Below are 17,545 nucleotides of genomic sequence, written 5' to 3'. Positions count from 1 at the left end.
GGACAGGAGCAGGGGAAAACCAGAGAAAAACAGCCTCCCCCAGATCCCTGCTCTGTGCTAGCTGCCATGTCAGTAAGTAAATATGTGACTAAGCCCCATTAAATGTTTAGTCTGAGGCCAGAAGATGATAGCGGTAGAGACGGCGTGGACCGCGTTTTCTCTGCGTTATCGGACTGACTCCGACAGCCTGGGGGTGCATTCACAGTGCTGAGCTGTTCCCAGGCCCCGAAAGGCGGCTCTGGATTCATAGAAAGCTCCTTCTTATAAAAATGTCACTTCTGCGGTAATTCTAATTTGGTTATTATTTCCAACATTTCAGCTAGGTTTTTGAGTTTTGGGGCCGAGTCCCACTGCCTGGCCCCTTTAACAGGCTGCTCAGTCTGTCGTAGGTTTTTGGTTGTTTTTTTTTTTTTAAAAAAAAAAAAAAAAAAAAGGGGAAACTGTTTGTAACAGTTAGTGCTAAAGGGGCAGGGGACCATAGGTCCCCAGGGTTGAGTAAACGAGTCTGCAGAAAGAATCAGTTCTTCTAACTAGCACACATTAAGCAGACATAAAGAATTTACCAATGAAAATTGTGGACTAAGTATGTATTTAATAACTCCCTGATGTTGCTGCAGAGACTTCTCCTTTGAAGAGCTCAGTGGGGTTTTGAATGGAGGGTAACTCTTACCCCCATGCAAAAACTTTTTAAAAAAGGAAAAGTTTTACATTTATTTTTAACCTAAGTAGCACACCCCATTTTTCCAGTTTTAAAAGAACTCCTAAAAGCTTTAGCTAGGCAAATGCAGAGCAAAAGAAACTAAATAAAGCAAGTCTAGACTTAAAACTCGATCAGAAACATATGGGAGCTCTTCAAGCATTTGCCTTTTGAGAAGTGCTATCGCTCCCCACACAGAGTCCACAAAATATGCTTTCAGTAAAGCATGGCTGTAATTACCCTGGGAGGCCCCACTCAAAGGAGATGGCTTCTCTTCTCGAAGCAAAGCTAACGTACTTCTAAATAAAAGACTTTCATTTCCACTTACATTTTACATTCTTGTTTGCTTGTTACCCCCAGAGAACGCTTGCGGAAGGCATGCACAAAACTATATTTTGTGATATATCCTATAGATCTGAAATTGTAAACAAAATGTCCATTATTCTCTCCCTTTTCCATGATCTTGGTTTCCCTACAACACAGCCCTCCCGGAGTACCCTGATACGTGGACACTGGCTTTGCAGAACTTAGTGAGAAAATATTTAAACAAAATCTCTAAGCAGCTTTAAGTCTGACTGCAGGTGAATTTTATTTTGGGTGAGAATACAAATCTGGATGTGAGGCATGCAATAAGGGGATAAAAGAGTGACTTACTTCAGGTGTGGAATAAATATAGTTTCTCATTTGGGTGATTATTTCAAGGGACTAAGTAGCTTGGTCTTGGGAGAGTTATAATGCCTGGACTAATTTTATTTTCAGACAGTTTTCTCTGTTTCAGTAAGATCCTGAGAGAGCCTCACAGCTTAGCCTCTACTTTTCCCAGTTTTTATACCAACCTATCTAACTTTTATATGGCACCTCTTGACCTCCATCAGTGTCTGGATTTGGAAGAAAATCCAAACCAGAAGTGAAACTACTGTAGCTGTCATGGTTGAAAAATACAGGCAAGAGATGGTTTGTAGGCCTGATCAGTTAATCTACAGTCTATGCATACTCACAACTCTTTCTAGCCTACAGCAGATGCAGCACGGCTACTGCAAAGTCTGCCAAACATCAAGTGAGGACAAAGGATCTTGAGTGGACGTGGGAAAACCAGAGGACAAAAGACACTCAATACTAGAGGCACCGGTCATAAGAAAGTAGGAAAAGCAGTAAAAGGATGATGACATTAAGATGAGTAAAGCAGGAATCATGGACAAGAATCAGGAGGAGATGATTATTATGGAAGAAACGAGAAACAGCATTCAGTGGTGATGGATGGAAAAAGTAGTAGGGAAATACCTGTCTGAGATGGTCCCCTACCCCAATGTAATGGTCCAAGAGAGTGAAAATTTCTCAGATTTACTTCTGTACTGAAAAATGGCATTTTGTCAGACATGAAATGTCTCTAGTTAGCATGCCCACAGGACTGCTATCGAAGGCAATTCAGGAACAGAAGCACTGAGGCACACAGCACAGTGTTTGAGGATGCATGCCGGTTCTGAAGTAGCTCTCCAGCTGAACACACATGTTCAGGCTCCACAAATGCGTAGAGGGCGTGCTGCGACTGTACTGCCAGTTACTTGCACAGCTATACATACAGCCGAACCTCACCATTTCAAATGATCCAGCTGCACAATATTCTGTCAGTGGAAGAAGTTTTGTGTTGAGTGTAAGCAAGTTAAAGTTGTTAGATTATGCTGTTTTACCCGATGCCTGTTTCTTTTAAGTGAAAGAAAGAGTCAGAGTGAATGGGAAGAATGTGTCCTTCCACTAACCACCACTACACTGCAGCAATATAAATCTCCATTAATTCAAATGCTAATACTGTTCCAAAGCATTAGGCTTACTGATGTTCCACTGTGCGTGATTTAACTTAATGCAGATACTCCCTTCAGAGGCAATGAGGTCCAAAATATGATGCTCCACTAGATTAATTTATTATTTGCAACTGAAGCTACATTTTCTATATGACCATCATAAATTAATGTCTACCACACACACATACAAATATGTTTCTATGTTTATGTGGGTCTTGCATTTTCATTTGTCATTTCAGAGAATTAATGTGTCATATGGAAAACTGAGCTTGAATAAATAAAAAAAAATAATAATTCAATGGAGTGACCAAGAAAGACTATTATTCTTAACAAACCGTGTATTCTTGTTTGCCCTTCAGCAGGGAACATGTCAAGTAAGCAAGTGTGCAACACATTAGTGGAGGACTGTCCCAACCCTTCAGAAACCCTAGGTCAGGATCGTCAAGAATATTAAAACTGTCCATGGAAGAAGAGAGAATTAGGAGTGTTGAGTGATACATTCAGAATGCTCCTCTACCTTCCTCTGTCCGCAGCAGAAGATGACAACAGAAGGGCCACAAAATCAGCAGGAGGAACATCTCATCCTTGCATAGCAGCTCAAGTCTTGTGTACTGGTCTGTGTTAAGCTGTACTGTTTAGCATCAGTGCAAATCATGTACCCTCTCTTCGAACACCACATCTACTTCTGCCCACTCTGTTCGTCCTTCCTACTCACCTTTGACCTTCCTCTGCCTTTTCATCTCTCTCCTCTTTGCTTTCCTTGGTGCAAGAAAGGGAGGAAACATCCTGGTTGTCACCTCCAGCTGGAGTCGCATTTCTTCTTGTCCATGATGACAACTAACGTGATTATCAGTGTCACTGTTGTTAACGTAGCCATTGAGTGCCCTCATTCACTAATGATCCAATACAGCTTGCAGGGGCAGGAGAGTTTCAAGGAGAGCCTTTCAAGATGCCTGCAGGTTCAGGAAGTTCAAATCATCAATGCTTTCTCTCTATTTACTCTCATATGCTTTCTTTTCTAGCATAAGGAAGGCTAGAAATGCATTGCTATTCTGCCCACTCTTTCAGACAAAGCAAGAAATTTCCTGCTAAACACCCTGTTCTAATCCTGCATAGCCTTCACAGCAACTGTTATTAAACTACTCTGTTATGAGATTAAATAATTACTGGGGAAGAAACATATCTTCAGGTTCCTGTATTTCTGGCAAACAACGTTTGCTGTTGTTTTACTCTACTTTCCTTTTTCAAGATGAGACAAGCTAAAAATAAAAACCACTTCCTCTACTAACAGTATCTTGAGAGAGAAAAGGCTAAGGAAGGGAAAAAAAAAAAAAAGCTTTTGCTGAAAATACCTAACGGAATATATTACTTATTCATTCAGTTCACCAGCTGACACTCCCAAAGCAGACTTTAGCTGTGTTTGAGGACTGCACTCACAACATCATATGTATCCCAGAATCACTTCTTTCAACCCTTTTCAAGTTCCTTCTTTTTCTGTCTTCCACCATTTTTACTTACCCTTCCCCATCACATGGGACTGGTCTACTCTAAGAGTAATGAAGAGCCATTTCCCAGCCTGATCTTCTTTGCTGAAATTTGAAAGTAACTTGCAACAGTCCCAATCAAATGGCTGTCTCCTAGTTCACCTGGTTTTAAAAACAGTTTTTTGTTGAATAAGGCAGGAGGAAGTAGCTCAGGAACAATACTAAAGATGATCAAAACTATCTGAGATACAATAAATAAGATCAAGCCTAAACTCCACTTAGAACAAGTGGCTCTTCAGATCCGTTTGTTTAATGGTCATAGTGTATTGCCCATCAGAAAATTCCAGACCGCTGGAGATAGGAGGTGGAGAGCCTGCCTCTGGCTGATGAAAGGAGATGTTGATGGGAGTCAGAGTCAGTGGCAGCAGATACAGTATCTAGGCTGCAATGTCTGACATCCCCTGAACTTTACTTGATCTTCATGACAGTCATCTGGAGAAGTGTATGAAGGAAGGCATTGAACAAAATCCTATTGCTAGTCTAGAAGAAAGCCATCCTTTTAGGGGCAGCAATTGGTGAAGCTCCTAGAGCAGAAGTGGAGACCCTCCTGTATCTCTCATGGCATTCCAGTTTGGGCAGCTGAAGAATAAGTTCTGTGCAAATGCAGTTCCAAATTTCTTGTAAGATCGCTATTGCACAATTATAGTGAAACCACAGAAGTTGCTGTATTGTGATATTTTACATATTTTTAAAACTTGCTGTGACCTGCTTTCTGGCCAATCCCTCCAATATTTATCCTCATTCAGAATGCTACTTCTTTCACTGCTTCTGTTAGGACTGAAGCTGCAAGGTGACCCCAGGTAAGATGACCAATACTCAACTGTTTTTGCAAATGGCAGCATGGTTGTCCTTAGCAGTGTAAGCTAGCGTTTCTAATGGTTGTCACAGCCACTGACACCAGGCTGCTGTTAAGAAAGATTGCCAAATATTACATTTTATGGTTTGAAAACTGTTGGAAAAACTTTAAAAGATGACAGAAACGCAAGGAGCAGGAGACAGATTTACAAAGGTGCCATGAAAGGGATAAATTGGAAAGAAACCAAGACAAGGTGGTGAGAAGGAAAGGAGGGAATACGTGGGGAAGGGAGACAAATGTACTGGGCAGGAAACCAAGTGAAGGGAGAAGGTGAAAGAGGAAGCAAACAGGATGGTCAAGAAAGGGACAGCGAAGGGCAGAAAAAAGGAAGAACAAAATCGTGATAAAGGAGCCAGTGGAGGAGGGGAAAAGCAGAGCTCCTTTCTAAGAGATAAGGGAAAATAAATGTAGTCTCCTGCTTGGAGCAGCCAGCAGCAAAAAGAGCGTGTTACTGGATGTGCATTTCAACAAGAAATGTAAATTAGACTGGTAACAAATTACAGAGAGGTGTCTTCCCCCAGGGATAAGTCTTGTGATTTTAGGGTCCTTGGACAGGCAGAGTTGGAAACATACTGACTACAGAAAAGCAATATCCCCTCCTGTGACAGGCTCTGGCTTTGCATCACCCACGTAGCTGTACATTTGATCACAGACATAAAATGCAAAATTAAATTATTTATTCTGTGGCTTCTTTTTTCCCCTTAAATTCAGCAGGATTTTGAAATCCCTCCAGAAAACACTCTTGTCTCTTTGCTTGCATGAAATTCTCCTAATAGCTGATTATACTTTTTAATATAACCTTCACTGAAGATCCATTCAAAGAGGATAAATGGACGCTACTGCTGGACGGAGCAGTGCTCTTCTGCTTGGGTGTTCAGATTGAGATCATCCAACTCAGCATGCAGTGCTTTAAGGTAGGCACTTATTCAACCAGCCAGAAGAGTTTGATGCAATGGCTACTTGATTATTATTTATATTCCATTCAAAATATATAGTAGTAAGCTTTTAAGGCGGCAAGGTTAAACTTCCAGAAGAGAGATTCCCAGGTTAAGGCAGGATAACCCTTCTGGCCTTATATGCCTACACATTATGAGAGATTTTAATGAGAGGATCACATGCAATTTTTGCAAAGGATCACCTTATCATTCAATGTACAGGGTTAGACATTACATTACATCTTTCCAAAGAACTCTAATCTGTAAAAATCCATCACAGAAAACTTACTTAATGGTTGATATTTGGCAAAGAGTCGAGTACAGAGTCTGCGAACCAGGAAACGTCAGGCAGTGATGCTTTCTGCAGTGCTTCTGGCTTTGTCTGGAAATTTCTAACTGTAATTACTGTCAAGTATAAGTACTTTTTTTTTTGTGCTGGGTTGGCAGAAATATGTAGTGATGGCTTACAATGTACATTAGTTACAAACACAACAGGTCATGTAATTAGCCTCAGTGGCATAATAAAACATAGCTGCGTAGAAGCCATCACCTCTTCCATGCTAGCTGGCTGTGGGTTGAAGTAAATTGTAGGGAGAGTATGGGACTGTTCACAAACAGCACAATGTGAATTCTCTCTCCGCTGCTTGCCTCACATGTAAAGACCATCCTCAGCCCCAAGAGACAGAGCAGCAGCATGCCTGAGGGGGAGACACACGCACTCGAGCGCATTTGTATTCTCGTCCGCTTGAGCGGATGGTCCAGCCCTTCAAGATCCCTGTTTAATCAAGTCCCAGGGTTTGACATCAGGCAGGGTCATCTATGTTTTAAAGGCAAAGTGAGTAACGATCTCCAGTGCTTCGTTGGGAAAGCCCTCCTGAATCAACAGTAGCACTGCAGAGGAGGACACAGAGAGAAAAGGGGAGCACCCTCTCACTCCAACTAACACCATGGGCTCTGCTGCCAGGAGAAAAACATTTCCAATTCAATTGTTTTCCTTGTAGCAAAGCTGAGATTCTCATTCAGGACATTTAAAAGCCATAAATCAAAGCATCCACAGAAGAACTAAAATTGGTCAACATCAGGCTTTCCAAACAGGCAGGCAAACACACATCGTGGTACGCTAAAGTGGTTCTAGTGCCTGCGTAAAGCCGTCTTACCAAAGCGAGTGCACAGCTGCATTTTCTTTCAAAATACTACTGCAGCCTTTCAAGAGAGAGGGGGAATAATCTAAATTCTGGCAGCGGGGAATATTTCACAAATCATATATGCTTTGGCATCAAGCCCTTAAAGCCAGGGGCCTTTACTCACAGGCTTTGCTGGGAGAGATCCACCCCCCTCAAGTGGGATTAATTAAAAGAGGCATGTATCATGCAAATAGTTTCTGTTTCCTTACAGAAATATTCAGAGCACATAACCCAAAACAGCTTTAGAATCAGAGCGAAGCAAGGAAGAAAATTATTTCCTGCTCCCCTAACCCTTTTCCTTTCTCTGTACAGTAAGCGAGGAACAGTGAGAAAATGCCGAGAGCTCACAATTTCTGTACAATTCCTTTGATTAAATGCTAATAAAGTTGAGGGTAAAAAAGGATTGTTTTAAAGGCAGGAGCTGTATCTCAATATAAGGTGCCCAGTTCTCCAAACCAAATGTGTACTCAGCCACTCACCAGAAAAGGATGGCTCAAATCTTACTCCTGAAAATTATCTTTTTATCTCAAGCAGAATAGGAGAAAAAAGAAAGCATTTCTTCAGCATGTCAGGATTTTCAGCTCCACGTGACAGCGATGGGGGCTGCAACAAAAAGCTCCTTTGGCAAGCTAGATGAACTTTAAAAATACAACTTTCTTCTCAGGATGCTACACTATTTCCCTAGATATAAGAGATCCTGACACTTCAAGGAATCATTGCAGAAAATAGTGGTAGAGGAGTAAGAGCACAGAGCTCCAGTTCAAAAATAAGTCACAGAGAAATCTCAGGTTTCCACAAGAACTCCTCCTCAGAACTATTTTTTTCCCTTTTAATATCTCAGACCCATTTTCTGAGTCAATTTCCTATGATCCTGCAAAGGCTCTTATTAAAACCAGACCAAGCGTAGCAGAAATTCCAGGGCTCAAAAGAAACATTTAATAGGCGCAGGAGCCGGCCACACTGTCCCCCTCAGGTGATTTCCCCTGCAGTCCCTTCCCTGGGATTTCCTCTCTCAGAGTTTAGTCAGCAGGAGAAACCTGAAGTTTCAGCAGAATGGCAAACCCCTCCTTCATTCTTAAGCAGCTGAGATTTTTTTTTTTATGTCTGAGGCTTTCATAGCTCTAAAAAAGACATCTAGGATCCAGTCCAGAAGATGTGTATTGCAGATATTTTTTTTTCCACAAAAATGTCAGGCAGTTGTACATTCAGTTATATGTCCAGCTACAGCATTTTAAAAACACTGACCTCCTTTACCAGCCACTGCTTTGGATGCCACCAGCAGCAGCCATGAACTGAGTTGTTTGCAGCCTGCTTACCCAAGTGTCTTTTGTGCGCTAGAAAATTCCTTTGTGGTCTCCATCCCACCTATCACTTTAGCATCAAAAAGATTATCAGACATACTCTTGGCAAGCCACCTCAGGAAAGCAATTTCATGCAAAATCACAGCCAGGCAGGACAAAGGAGACATGCTCATTTGCAAGGCAAGGTGAGAGATGCCAGGGAGCTATGGTTCTCTCCAGCAGTACAACTGACAAAATACTGGACCTCATTTCTGTATCTAGTGTGTGATTTATCCTCTGATGGCACAGGGAAAACACTGGGGCCAGTGCCCGTCAGCTCAGTCCCAGGCTCTCCCAGGGAGGGGATGCTGCTTGGACTTCTCTTTCAGCATCAAGTTTAGTCCCCAGAAAGGCAATTCTCCCCAGTGGTCCTACTGCAAGCTACAGGATAGCCACTAAGATGAAAGAGTGCATTTCATGGTTGGGCACTGATGCAACAACGCCCTTTTCATAGTAAATATATAAAAACACTTAATTCCTTTGATATATCTCATTTATTTATTCTTCATATTTATAATATGGACATTAAGTTACTGACAACTATAACATATCTCACCTATTTAAAAGAAAGCTTTTCTCTACAGGTTCTCTTCGCAACTACTTCTAAAATTGAAAATGTGCACATTTTCTTTTTGTTTCTATTTAATTGGCATTTTTTTGCTAACTGTGACTAATTTTAATGTAACAGTTAATTTATTAAAAATGGAGAAACCTCTTTGTTCCAACATTGCCTAATCTGCCCATGACTCTCATAATTTAGGAAGTTACCAAAGCCCTCGCAATCAGAGGCTTTTGTGTATGTGTGTGTGTATCGATGAGTGATTACATGTATTATGTCATTGTAAAAATAAATATTGAGGACATAGTATGCATATAACTTATATAAAAAGCAGTTAATGCCACAGAAAATTATAAAATATGCAAAGCTACTTTAAAAAGTACTGATAAATGCAAAGCCCTGGGAAGGAAAGGAAACGATGTGGTGATGAAAATTCTGTTCCTTAACTAATTGTTTTGTACCATATGATCTACACTGTTAGACAACTATGAACTGTTTTCAACTGGCTGTAAATTACTTGCTTTGTGGAATAAGAATCAGACTTCTATCAGTTTGTTCCACTGGATCTACAAAGATTGTTCTTGGTCTCTCCCAGAAGAGCCATTACTTCCTCTGGTGAGGACTCAGAATGGCAGAAGTGAGGAGCTGTACCCCTACCCCTCTTCTGCTGGAGGGGTACACGACCTCTCTGTCTGTGAACCCCTACGTGGGTACAACACAACCAGAACAGGGCTTTTTAATGCAACATAATCCAGTGTCTTCAAACTGACTGACTGGATTTTTTTTTTCCACGCAAAAACTTTCAGTCTTTTCAAAAAGTCGTATTTGTGCTAAAAAGTGGTTCCTCAAACATGCCTTTGACTCTCTGCAGGGACTGTCCAATTTTGCTTTGTTACAAGACTTATTCAACAATGATGCTCAATTTTCCGACACAGTGCAGAATCTGTCTGTTATGCTAGAGGGAGAGAACCATGCCCACCATCAGGAAAATTAGACATCTTACCTTGGGACACTGGGAGGAGCCCGGGTAGGCCGAGAGGGAACCTGAGGAGGTCCTCCAAGGGCTTCACCACCACTCGGAAATGGAGGCAGTGGTCCTGGGCGGAACGGGACTGGAGGAGCACCCGACTGAGGGCCTGGAGATGGGATTGCAGGAGCAGGTCCTCGGCCAGATAAAGGTCTGGTTGGGGGATTGTTTAACGTAGGTCTCCTCTGAGTTGAGGGGCTTGGAGGAGGTGATCTAGTGAAATATCAAGAGATTTAAGAAGCTCAGTAAGGTGGGGTTTTGGTTTTGTTTTCTGGGGTTTTTTTGTTTGTTTGTTTGTTTTCCTTATTTTATTTTTATTCATTTTTATTTTTAACCAGAAGTTAAACCTGTTTTATGCCTATGACAATTGTTTTTTCTTGGCATTTTCCTTTTCTGTCAGTGTCAGAGCATGATGTATATTTAAGTCTCACACTTACCTTTCCCACAGACAGCATGCCTTACGATAGTCAGAAATAAACATACCAGCAAAGAGGTAAATGTAATGGATTTTAATATTAGAGTTCTAATAATGTTCTGTTAAGTGGGTTTTCTAGGACATGGAGCCTGAGATGCTGAATTACTATAACAGCTTGCAAGAAGAGGCCATGTGCATACATAATTGGGGTAACAGAAGTGGCTGCTATCTGAAGCATCAGACAAGCTATAAATCCACTGGATAGTTTTCTACAAGGCAAATATCCCATCTGGTGTTCACATACATATCCATTGAATACTGATTTCTCTTAAAAAACATCATGAAAGACCTGGAGGAGCATCTGCCCGAAGAGATAGGTAGGGAGGGAGCTCCTGATGCTGACAATGTCTGCCTGTCCTAAATTTCAGTGCTAAACAGATACAGGGATTGTTACCTGCGGGCCTGCTGAAGCCAAGAGTCGTCTACAGGAGGGGGTGCAGGGGTTGAGACAGTGCTAGTGCTAATATCTCCAATGATTGCTAGAGCTTCCTTCAGCGCTTGGTACATGCGCAGCATTTCATCTCGCCTCTGCGCCTGTTCAGCCGACTCCTCCATTAGAGTGTTTTGGTCCTCAGAAGAATATAAGTGAGCCAGGAGCTCTGCGTTGATAAATTCTTTTACCTATTTCATCAGACAAAAAAACCCCACCAAACAAATAAACAACAAAAAAACCCTATTGAAAATACAATACTGAACAAAGACAGTGTGAGATCCATGGAACCAGGAGGCAGATATATCTCAATTTAATCTGTTTCTCCTTGCATCAATTCTACTGGTCGGATCAGGGACTAAAAACTGCTGAACTCATATTGAGCTGATGGTGCAGCAGCCTGAGGTCTAGCTGTGGCCCAGGGAAAGGCTGGCACATGCGGCTGATCTGAGCAGCTGGAAAAGGATGGACTGGACCTTTTAGCAGCTGCCTGCAGGCAGATGGAATTAACACAATTATGATGCCCCATTCTGAGACGACGATTCAAATGTGAGGATATGATGGTTTTGTGCAGTCACTCCACAACACTCTGTGGCATTTTTTTGGGTCTGTCTTTGAAACACTGGACATGGCTGGTGTTAACAGTGGTCTGTGTCTATAAGGTGACATCTGTGTTTACAGTTCACTTTGAACAGGCTTCCCAACAGCTCCCAGGAGTCAGTCGGCATTTTGGTCCAATTCTAAAGGGCTGAGAGGTAAATGGCAGCCATTAGCAATACCCTCAGATACTACATTCCCCTGGGAACGGGAGTTTTCAGGTTTTATAGCATCTCTGCTAGTTATTTTCATAGCAACAGTTTACCCTACTGTAGACAGTGTCTTTGATCTCCAACAACTTTGTCAGATTCCAAATATCCCATCCACACACATTCCAACTGACGGGAGAAGTCTCCAAGTAATCTAATTTACTATATTGATTTCCTGCTATGCCTGCCCTGGTTATGGAAACCTGGGCCACATTAAGAGAGATAAAAAGCTAGAGGTACTCTGATTAAGTAAGACTGTGGTAAATAGACCAACTGCTGACCTACTAAATCCTCGCATTTTAGACTTTTTTTGCTGTTCTGATCTATTTCTCATCTGGCTTTTTGCTCTATAAAGCTTTTTTGAGCTGGAGATACTGACGATAATACATTCCCAAGATTCTGATTACATAAACCTGAGTTCCATTTGCACATGGGCTTGTGCTAGTTTAGCAACAGCAATTTAAAACCTGACAGGTAGATTAAGGCAAAGTTTGTGTTCAGATGAGGTCAGTGAGAATGGTCAAACTGCACGGGCATGGGACCCTTTATGGTCACCTAGCAATAGGCCAAGACAGACCTCACAGGGAAACAAAACCATATTGCCTGGGCTTGGCTGTCATTTCCCATTCACGTATGACAGGAGATGCACAAATTCTTAGCGAAGCCTGCAAAATTTTCCATGAGTCTCACGCTGTTTTCCAGTAGATGGTACTGATCAAGAGCCAGAGTACACTACTTTCCTCATGATTGCCAAAAACTCCACATTAAAAACAGATATCGTAGTTAAACAGCATCACATTCTACTCGATGAAATGAGCATTTTAATGGCATCACTTCAAAAAAAGAAGTCGTCGTCATCCTAAAATTAGATTAAGGCCAGAGCAGATTGTAAAAGCATTGTTAAACCACAAATATCTGTTTGAAAAAAAATCAGCCTGTGACAATTATCATGAGAGTTCCCTGTCTGCCACTAGCACTCAAGTAACTCCCTGAACTCTTCTGGAAGGGGAAGACTGCTGCATTAAGGATGGTTCTTGGATCAGCCTCCTTCCTTCTGCAAACAGATGCACTGACAGAGCAAGATCTTCCACAATAGCCACTTTCTCCAGCTTGGAAAAGGAAAGGAAAGTGACACTCACTTAGGCTTCTGCTCCTTTCTAGAAAACAGACTCACAGGAATGCGTTGAAACATTTTCCTTCACAGACATCAGACCTGCAGTCAAAGTTGAACCACAGCAAGCATCCAAAACACCAATGTCACAAAGCCTGCCCTGTCACTCCGAAGTGGGGTAAAACAGGCTCCCAAGTTCATTCATCAGCACACAGATTACACATACATCACTGCCTCAAATGCAGACACGATCCATTCCTTAACCTTAAGTTTGGTAGTACCAAGTCCTTTGGAGTTTTTCTAATCAGTTGAGATTAGTATCAGCACTGCTTATGGAGTATACACTGTCTACTGTAAGACCACCACTTTTGTATAATCTGCAATACCTAGGCACCATGAAACAGAGCTTCTGAAATGTGTGTTTTGTTTGTGCATGTTTCCATTGCTAATGGTAACTCAATGCAGTTCTGTGTGGTAAATGTATTTTCTTTTAAGGTAATCAACATCCACCCTAAGGGAAGAATCAGGGATGCATTTGGAATACAACCGTCTAGGCTTAGGCCTCAAAATATGCTTAGGGATGGCATCTAATTATGTTCTGTACACTGAATTTGAATCTGATACTTCCCTTGAATTACAAGTGCTCATTTACAGGCCAACAAAGTGGAAAGGAAGTTCTAGGAGGACTTGGGAGGTTACAATTGTCCTGGAAACAAACTCCTTGGGATCGATTTGTTTCCAGAGTTTTGGAGACAACATGATGGTGCAGCAAAAAGTACAGAATATGCTCATTAAGGGAGAGGAAGGGTGTTTTCACTTAACTCCTCATGGATGGGTTGGACTTCTGGAGACTCCAAGGAACACACACACACACACACTACTTAACAGGACCCACGTTCCATCACAGCTCCACTGCTTTCCAGGTCTTTGCACAACCTTTTGGTGTGGCTTAGCAGCCTTAATTCAAGCATTTATTTCTGGTTTTAATAACACTGATTTTTTTTTAAAATTGATATTTTAGCTATTGTTTTTAATATGGTATTTGCTGCCTACGCTGCACAGAAAAAAAAAAGTGCATTAGTATTTCTAGTCTCACTTTTCACAGTTCTTTAAAACATTTTGATTCTTTGCCACAAATTTAAATTCTAGGATTGAGGTGTAGATCTTAGCTCACTAGCAAGCCCAAATACAGCTATGGACTATGAGGTCAACTGAAAGGTATGCGATGCTGTAAGTATGTTGTTTCTGTGTGCCATGGTCAGCCAGCATGGCAGACTTTACCAGTGTAACAGCTGATGAGACTGAAAGTACAAAACCTTAAAGTATTTTACCTCTGAGTAAAGCACCCACGTCAGAGACCCTTAAACTATTCCATATGAGGAGGTGAGTGAAAGAAAATTTAATGTAAACTTTCAAAAGGAACTGCTCACTGAACTCTGGAGTTTATGAAATAAGAGCTAAAAATTAGTCCTTCCAACAGGCACTGAAGTTGTTCTAAATCAAAGGAGTAGGTTTCTAGCTGTGATCTGGAAAGAGCAGAGAGAACATGCTCACCCTATAAATTTGAGAGCATTGGCTGATTTCAGGAAAAAAAAGGGCAGTTCCATTGTTCTCATGCACTTTTGGGAACACTCACCCATGACTAGAGCATTATTTGGAGTCTGACTCCCCTAAACCTAAAGAAATTAATGGAGCATTTCTCACCTCATGCAAAAATTCTGCTTATATTATAGGGGCTAGGAAATCCCATTAAAATTTCCTGTTCAACCACCTAACTCTAAAGTGCAACACAAATTCCACAAGACTAATGAAATCCATCAGACTAAGGCTAGAGGTGGCTCTGAGTCAAAAGTAAATGCTACTTTCTAAACATATTTGCCTTATATTGTATTTTAAGAACTGATTGGTTCAATGACCTCACAGAAAAGCTGCTACCCGTAACTAACAGGAGCTGTGCTCTCCATTATTAATTTATATGGCAGCAGTGGCGCTAATAACTAAGCTTAGTTTTCAAAAGATCCATTCTGAACTTTGCCAGGAAGCAAAGGCTGAGATAATAGTGCAGTGGAAAAACAATGATATCTCAAAGCCATTTCTTTAACCAAATAATCTTCAGATCTAAGACACACACACACACAATAAATCAAACAATCACATCTGCTTATCTAAACAACAGTGTCCAAGGCTTCTAGATTTATTCCTTGAAAACAGTAACCCAAAAATATAAAGAAACCCAAATAAAATAAGAACTACATTAAGAAACCATGACAAAGGTTGAAAATCAAGGAAGCACAACTCTGCTCTGCTGCTCTCATGGACTACCTAGATGGAGCTCCCGACTCCCTTTTCCTGTTATATCAAAAGCAAGACAGAAAAAAAAAAATTACCTTTAAATAATAACTTAAAATCTGATTAAGATGTGAATGAATTCAGTCTTTAGCATTTTGGAGTAAGTGCCAAGACAGCGTGCCAGCCTTTCAGAAGGCTGTAGAACTTCCTACTATTACAGAAGATTGGAATATTTTGTCTAAGAGTGTCACATTTATGGGAGCATGTTCTTCTCTACCATACATGCTGTTGTTGCTGCTGAATTCAAGAGGTGTGTTTGTATGAGCATAAGAGATTTGACAGACATGATAAAATAATTTAGAACCCTAGCTATTACTTACGTTGTTGATCATAAGATGCATGATTGTTTTTGGTATCAAATCTCGGATACATTTGTTGATAATAGACATGTAGGAATCCACAAGATTTCGAATTGTCTCCACCTGTCTCTCCAGCTGGGGGTCCATTGAAAAATTGTCTGCTTGGCCATTCTCATCATTTTCAGTCTACACAGAAGAAAAAAAAAAAAAGTAAAGTCTTTCAGACTGCAGTAAACTGGAAATATATTGGGAAAAAAAATCTGGACTTACATGGTAGTAATCCAGCAATGTAACTCATACAAACAATGTCTGGAGGTTAAAATATGAAGTACTGGCCCGTTTAACACTACCATTTAATGTCAAAAAATCTGGACTTTTAGAGGTTAATGCAATATCAGATGCAAGACCTTTTTCCACAAAGTACATTACATTTTTCCACAGAAATTTGTAATTTTGTATTAAAGAAAGTTTTCAGATGAAGACATGTGATAGTAAATGAAGCCCTAAGAAATCAGCTCAGATCACTTACTGCAATACTTATTACCAAATCTTTTACCATTCAGATTCAGCCAGCTTGACCCATGCAAGAAAGCAGCACCGTAAGTCTGGATCTGGAATTTTACCCTCCTATGGGTAAAAAACATCCTTGTTATTTAAGGATGACTCAGTTGTGACAAATTCCGCACTTTAGCCTCAACCTTGTTAGATGTGAATAGCACCTATATAAACAAAGGATTTATGAAGGATAACAGCTAAAGCATCATTGGTTCCAGTGCTCAAGGCTCAGCATAACATAGGCTGGATTATGTATTAGAGGTCTCTTTTTCATTGGACAGAAGAAAACTTCTTTGTATGCAAACAGCTGACCTAATTAAATAAAATACCAGGAACTTTAACTGGAAGCTAAAAGGTATGTACTTTACTTTGGTCTGGCCTGTATAAATATATTAAAAAAAAAAATATCTAAAAAAAGAACAGTAGACTTTTGGCAAAAATCAAACTGCTTTCTAAGGCTCAAAGATGCAAAAAGAATGGAATTTCAGCCTGGAAAGTACAAAGAACAATGTCCTTTCCCCAGAATCTGACATATAATACTCCCTGAAAATGACCACCAAAGCCATAATAGCAGGAACTATAAAATTTAAACCTGTTCTGTTGGTACCTAGAAGCCTAATACAAAGAAACAGAAATTACTTGCACAAAGTGAATAACCCAATAACGAGAACTAGTTATATACCAGACAGACCCCTCTGAGCACAACTCCATTTACAATATAGCAGTTCGCTAAAATTTGCACACCACTAGTGCTTTAGAGATTCTCTGAGCAGTTGAAATTGGTAGCTAACTCATTAGTGAAAGACCATTAGAGCTAGGTATTCAAACATGTCACCAAAGAGGCTTCTCCCTGCATGAAATCCATTCTTGCGATTCCCAGCTTCAGAACAGGGGTTCCCAGTTTCATGTCCTAATGCAGGGTCTGCTTTGCTCATGCAGTATTAGCAGGGAGACCACTTCGTATTTACTCCTTATAAACTATGCCTGGGTAAGTCCAGATTAAATGAAATGGTGATGGTTGTGATTTGTTAAGATATAAGATCCAATGTACCACTTAGAAACAACACTGTATGTTTGTAAAAGAAGTTTCAGAAGTTCAGATTGTTTTTAATTACAGATGAATTACTGTAAAATCAGCTGGTCTATGGACTTTAAAAATAATTAGCAGTGCTTCCTAAAAATCTTAGGACTGTAGAGGACACTGATACAGCTCTTGATGAAAATAGTGTTTTCAGTTCTATAACACCAGTAGACACACTACCCTATAAACCTTAATAATTTTGTTAATAAACTGCATATGCCAAAAAATCATACCATGCAGATCGAGTATTTTCCTTAGCCTCCATGTTTGAAAAGAAACTAGCTGTAACTTTCCCTGTCAAATACCAAATAAATGGAAAATCATATATCTATCATATATCCACAGGTTTTAGCGAAGTAACTGTAGACCGAAAATGCCCCTTTCCCAGTTCCCCTGCATTTGACTCCTATTCTCTTTCTTTTCTTCTTCACTATCTATATGAAGTACAGTTTGTCCCTGTATTTTTTCTTCTTTTTTTTTTCCTTCACTGTTTAAATT

The 17,545-nt window shown here is 40.5% G+C and overlaps 1 protein-coding gene across 2 annotated transcripts in view; it reads right to left on the bottom strand.

The window, feature by feature from the left end:
• DNM3 (dynamin 3) overlaps nucleotides 1-17,545 on the bottom strand; it is a 171,514-nt gene that overhangs the window by 5,678 nt on the left and 148,291 nt on the right. The window contains exons 17-20 of one of the 2 annotated variants that reach the window (XM_086753241.1): nucleotides 15,433-15,597; nucleotides 10,811-11,037; nucleotides 9,918-10,154; nucleotides 1,026-1,112 (exon numbers count right to left, since the gene is read on the bottom strand). In XM_086753241.1, coding sequence (XP_086609367.1) covers nucleotides 1,026-1,112; nucleotides 9,918-10,154; nucleotides 10,811-11,037; nucleotides 15,433-15,597 — 716 coding nt within the window. Of the gene's footprint in view, nucleotides 1-1,025; nucleotides 1,113-8,327; nucleotides 8,431-9,917; nucleotides 10,155-10,810; nucleotides 11,038-15,432; nucleotides 15,598-17,545 lie in introns of those variants that run through there. The other variant, XM_086753240.1, reaches the window with a different exon arrangement.

Source organism: Chlamydotis macqueenii, chromosome 8 (genome assembly GCF_036417535.1).
Source record: "Chlamydotis macqueenii isolate bChlMac1 chromosome 8, bChlMac1.mat, whole genome shotgun sequence".
NCBI lineage: Eukaryota > Metazoa > Chordata > Aves > Otidiformes > Otididae > Chlamydotis > Chlamydotis macqueenii.
The sequence above is the reverse complement of the archived record's forward strand: the minus strand, read 5'-3'. Positions and strand labels throughout refer to the sequence as shown.